General features: G+C 33.5%; 1 protein-coding gene across 1 annotated transcript; it reads right to left on the bottom strand.

Annotated features, from left to right (window-relative positions):
* Nucleotides 1-2,590: 2,590 nt before the first annotated feature.
* On the bottom strand, nucleotides 2,591-3,384 carry LOC149542410 (uncharacterized). Its single transcript, XM_089797349.1, has one exon. The coding sequence runs from the start codon at nucleotides 3,308-3,310 to the stop codon at nucleotides 2,714-2,716; it is 597 nt and encodes a 198-aa protein (XP_089653475.1). The 5' UTR covers nucleotides 3,311-3,384; the 3' UTR covers nucleotides 2,591-2,713.
* Nucleotides 3,385-6,090: the final 2,706 nt, after the last annotated feature.

Below are 6,090 nucleotides of genomic sequence, written 5' to 3'. Positions count from 1 at the left end.
ATTCTATTAATCAAGGAAAAATGTGTCTATTAAAAAGGTAATTAATTTATAATAGTAAAATAAATAAGATAGTTCAAAGGAGAATGAGGCAAACTTAATTCTTTTATAATATAAAATTTAATTTCTATTACAAATGAAGGAAAATCAACATTATTTTTAAACTTTTTCAAATTTAGAATTTATTACAATTATTTTAATGTTTATCTTGTAAACTAGCAATAAAAGTAACATGAAAAAGGTCAATAAATAACAAAACTTTCTAAATATTTAAATGAGGAAAAGAATAAATTAGTAATGGGACAAAGTGAATGCTATAGTATTAATTTTTTAAACATAGCATGCCCTCTCATTACAACGTGGCCTACAAAAACAATTGTAAATATTCTTTTGACTTAGTTATAAATTATATTATTGAACTGAATTCATTTATATGATTAAAACAAATGTATACACACTAAGGAAATTGGCATCAATTTATAAAGAAGTACATAGCACTATTGAAATGAATTTTACTCACCCGTTATTAGTTTTTTTCAAAAAGGAAAATAGGTCGAATGAACATGTCTTTCTACTGCTAATTCTTTGTCAAATATATGGAATCCCTCTCTTTCTCCTTTACACGTCTGATCAATTTGAGTACGCAACATTAATCATTCCATGCTATTCTCCATAGACCTTATAAAAGGGAAAATCTTATCCGGAAGAAAGCAGACGCGAAACGGAATATCAAACAAACAGCTCCACAGAAAAGGATGTCGATGTGGAAGAATACATTGAATCTGCCACTATTCCCTAGCTGAAAATGAACCATAACAGAAATACAAACCAGACCATCATAATCAAAATCATGAGATGAAATATAACCTAGTAATATTCAATATCAAATAACAAGAACTACATGAACATAGGTTTTATATATGATTCAATATCCAGTAAGAAAAACTTCTGTAGAAATCCATGAACATCAATGTTTTCACATCTAGCGCCCAATCTGCAATAAGATTGTCTCTCAAACTTTTATTTTAATTTTTGCGAACGTTTTCAATCGTTTTTAGTAATCAAATAGTATTATGATTGTTTTCAAAATTCTGGCATATGTTGTCTACACTGATTGTTTTCAAAATTCTGGCATATGTTGTCTACACTGAAGTTGATTCAAGGATCAATAACAAGTTTATCTGAACTTATTTTGTGCATTTTATATGGAGATTTAGGATCTATCATGAGTAAGAGAAAGGTTAAAGAATAGACTGCAGATATTCAATATCCTTGAATGAATCTCTGATAGAAATCTTTAAACCACAAAAATTAGAAATCTAGCTATCAAAACATTTCTAGATTTTCTGCTGATAGTATGAACAATATGGTCAGCAATCTGTACAATCTGCATCAGGATAAGCTGATCGTGGAGTTTGTTATTGATAGAGACAAAACTCAAGAGGAATTGACAGGTCCCAGCAAAATAAAAAGGCCAAACTTGAAGAGAAAGACATAAAAGATTCCTCAGATTGTTAACGATCTGAAATAGGTCGGGCACAATATGAGTCAGGTCAAGGAGGTAGGAGGTAGCTGGTACTTCGCAGAATTAAGTTTAATTGTCTGTTAATGATAACAGATTTTCACAACCTACTATATTATATTCATGCTTTTTCCTAAATTGTGTGTAAGCTTTATTGATTTCTAATAGATTTTTGAATATGATTCCAAAAATTGATACTGAAAAACTCACACACAATCTTGCCCAAAAATATGAATATAATTAATTGTAAGTATTCTTTTCTAATTTTTTTCTAATTTTGATTTCTTGCTGTGCAATGTTTTCTTTGATGTTTTATACTACTACCAGTTTGCCTTATTTATTGTAAGAGAAGCTAGCTTAATGTCTAATGTTTTACCTTGTTGAGACTCCTGTTAAAAGTTTTTTTATTCTCTACCATTAACACCTATAGGAAAATCCTATGGGCATCCTTTAGCAATAACACCAAACCAACATAAAGCTATTAAATAGACATAAAAATGAGAAACAATCTTGAAATCTAATAATTTTTTTGAACATAAACAAATTAAATATGTAAAAATTCTCATTTTGGTAGATCACAGAGTTTGATCCTAAATATATTGAAAAGTAAATTATTCAATCAATAGGAAAAATTTTGATGTCAAAAGATAAAATCAGACTCCATAGTACAGAAGACTGGAGAACAGCCTGTAAATTGTTCAATCAATACAAAACTTATAAACAACCACCACTGCAACCCTAGTTGTCAGAGACCCATATTCACAAGAACATTCACACAAAAACAAAGCATGTTGGCATCACACAATATTCTCCAAAAACCATGCCCAGAAGTAGCCACTGAACGTACTCTAATATAAAATAAAACAGTTCAACAAAATCCATATTAAGCAATATACGAACAGTCTGAATCATTAAACATTATCTTTTTGATAATACATCATAAACTTTGTTTTAAAACATTGATAAAATTTACAGTAGCAAAATCAGAATCTACACAACATCAGCTACATATACAGAAGCCCTAATTGAACGTATACTAATCTAAGATAACAAAATCTGTATTGAGCAATATATGAAAAGTCTGGATCAGTAACATTCTTCTTTAATAATACATGATAAACTTTGTCTTGAAACATTGATAAAGTTTACACCAGAAAAATCAGAAACTATGCACAACAGCACCATACAGAAGCCCTAATTGATATACCCATAGCCAGTCCTCCTTTCTAAACCAGCCCGATTGAGACCCACATCATCCATGACAGAAGTTTGCCCTAGTGGAGTAGGAGTATTAACCCTAGGATGAAACAAGGGACTTGGATTGAAATCATGGTGGAACATAAACGAAGAATGGCTTGCAGGAGGAAGAGGAAGAGAAAGAGGAGGATTGCTATGAAAGACCGGGGCAGGGAAAGAGAAGTGAGAGGAATTAGACTGGTGGAAGCCGGTAAAGTGCTGCACCATTGCCCTAAAATTCCAAGCATCTGTGGTCAAAACTGTGGTGGGTGCTTTTCTTGAAGCTCTTGATCGTTTCTTTCCTGCTTTTGATCCCATTGAAACGGGCGGAGCATTTGCACGGTGGTGAGCTCTTGATGCCAATTCAACTGTGTTTTCTCCCTCCTCCGTCATAACTTTTTCTAACCTGCTTCCATTGGGAGGGCATTGGGTTTTCTCGAAGGGCTGAAACCACTTATCCAAAGCCTCGCTCTTTGAATTGGGAAGTTGGGGGAATGAGTTAGGTTGAACTGAGATTGGCATCCTCATTTCAATGGCGGCTTTGGAGGACTCCATTACTTGTGAAAATTCTTTGAATGAATGGGCGGAAAGGAGCAGATGCTCCCATGTGGGTCTCTTAAGAATGAGTTTCCTTGTCAAATCAGACACGCGTCGTTTTCTTTAACGTGCGTTCGATTGTTGTAGCTCCGCTTTGAGCGGTACAATCTGGGATCTTCGGTCTACAACCTGACCGAAATTAGGGTTTCCAATCTGGCTAGGTTTGAGGTAAGGCTTCCATCACGGTTCTATAACCAATAGAATGTATGCGTCAGTTCATAGGCATTGGATGAATCGTGAGAATATAGGTATTGGGTGAATCGTGAGAATGTGAGGATTGCAATTTGGTGAATGTGAGAATGTCGATTGTAATAACGTTTTCTTAAAAAAATTGTTATATAGGGGAGAGGACTCAGAAGTCGTGCACCCTAATTTCGGAGAGTTCAAAATATATTAAAACGATAAAAAAAATGACTAATTTTTTTACATCATCTTCTTCAAGTAGTTAAGTGTTTAAAACTAAGGTTTCGAGTCACGACTACCAAAATTGATGTTCATTTAACTCGATATTGTATAAAGTGTTCAATTAGCCATTTTCTGGACCCCCTACCGTTCATATTTAATTACCACCCCATATCTTTGATTATCGATGTCCCATAAGTTGAACATTCCAACATGTTAATTGATCATATATATGACCTTATATAAACATTCCAACTTTATTAGTTGCATAGTTTAGTATTTATAGATAAATGATTTTGATCTACATTTAATTATAATGTATCTAATTAAATAACAAATATGAGCATATAAAAGTTTATTTAAGAACTAATTATTATTATTAAAAAACGTGTTATTAAAGCACGTGTAACCTAACCCTAATTGTATTTTATATCATTTAACCTACATCTTTCTACATCTTTCGAACATTTAAAGTAGATATTTCTACATCTTTATCGGATGCAGTCTCTGGCGAACGTGTCTTTTTTGAGGCGCATGCAGGTACTTCGGTGGACACGTTTCAAGCGATTTAATTGCTATGAAAAACCTTGCATTTTCTTTTGCGTTTTCTGGTAAGAGGGTTTTTATAGTTTGCTTGCATTTTGTTTGCAAGTTTGTATGGATTGTCTGCCGCCGCTAGTGCTGTTAACATCTCATGCCGTGTGGCAAGGATTAACAAAGATGGATGTCGAGGGAAGCAGACACGATATTCTCTCTGCAACTCCATGTGAGAAGACACGAAAATGGGTCTGCAAATCCATTGTAGATGACACAAAGGTGTTTATGGGTCTATATAGTAAATGCTTGAGCTTTCAGCAAATTGGGTATATTGTTCATAAAATATACTCCAACAGGGTTTGGCAGCTACTATGGCACACTAAAGGTAAGTGCATCAATGTACAGTGGCAATTCATTGTTATAACTTACTGCTTTCTACAGATTTCCTATCTTTTTTCATGGTTTTTGCCTTAATCTGTATTTGGGCAGGGAAGCTTCATAGTCAAATGCAAAATAGAGGAGATCGATGGAGATTTCTACAAATGTGTCTATGGACACACAAAACTTTCAGGGATTTGGCATATTTGGAGAAGGTAAGGTCTTTATCAGACCTTACTGGGCAAATGACCCAGCTGTTCGTTTCTGCAATTATGGGTGGTCATAGATTTTTATTTTTGCATCATTTCATGGATTTGTTAGTTTAAATTTAAAGTTTAACCCTGGTCATAACCCTTAGTTTTTATTTTCTGATTCCAAATCTAAAGGGGTTTTGTCTTTTTGTGAATCAAATTGCTGTTCCATGCTTTGATGCGTGAGATTTGGTGTATTCCTATAAATTTTGTAAATAATATTTGTTTTACATAGAGATTCTGGTGTAGTATTTTTTCAGAAGTACATTAATAGTAAAATCCCAAAGAAGGGTCGTAACAAATAACACCCAATTTTTTCTATAATGCTATTTCATGATTTTAGTAAACCTTCCTTGAGTTTTTATGCTCTCCTGTACAAGGACGAGCCCCTTCAAAATAGAGAAAACCAGAAATTGCAAATGGGTTGAATTGGTATTAAGAAACAAGTGTCCATGAGATAGAAACCCCTTTAATCTCATGGCTGAAAATGCATTTTCTTCTTCTCCTTTTGCTAACTTTAGAATTTCTAAACCATTCTATCACCACAATCTCCTCTTTAAAAACTTTAGAATTTCTAACACTAGGAAAGGAAATCAGAAATGGGAAATGCTAAGTACACTCGAGTAAAAGCTCCCAAGGAAAAAATGGTTTGCAACCATATCAGATTAGAGGAAAACCACATTTTTTCATTGATTAAGGAAATTAAATAGTGCAACATTCTAACATCATAGCCAACACTAAGTAAAAATATAAATTAGGTTGCGACACTAATTTTAGAGGGCTTCATTCCCAACTGTCAATGCCCAGCAGTCACTCATATTATCTATTGTAGTCCTTGATTAATTTCCAAGGGAACATTGCATATTTTGTCAGTTTTGCATTACCCTTTGATTAATTGCCTTGGCCCCAGTAAGGCTGACCTAGCATACAATAGTTACATGTATGAACTCATAAATGATTTAGTTGAGGATCTTATTAGCCACAGTTCAGCCATGCATATCCTAATACAATCAATGGGTTAAATTTAGAGCATATCCACTACTTCAAAGGAGCATTTTTCTAAACAAAAATCCATTTTGGGTGCTTTTTCCTGAAATCTTCATTTTCCTATGTAGCATATTTGATAAGAGAATTATTTCACTTGATCAAATACTCTTAGTGAATGTTTGA

Source organism: Cupressus sempervirens, chromosome 8 (assembly GCF_028749045.1).
Source record: "Cupressus sempervirens isolate cs-2001-9-10 chromosome 8, ASM2874904v1, whole genome shotgun sequence".
NCBI lineage: Eukaryota > Viridiplantae > Streptophyta > Pinopsida > Cupressales > Cupressaceae > Cupressus > Cupressus sempervirens.
Note: the sequence above shows the minus strand (reverse complement) of the source record. Positions and strands in the feature narration are given on the sequence as shown.

Bases quoted from the DNA above. Each gene is read 5' to 3' on its own strand.
- LOC149542410 (XM_089797349.1), bottom strand. From the start codon at position 3,310: ATGGAGTCCTCCAAAGCCGCCATTGAAATGAGGATGCCAATCTCAGTT.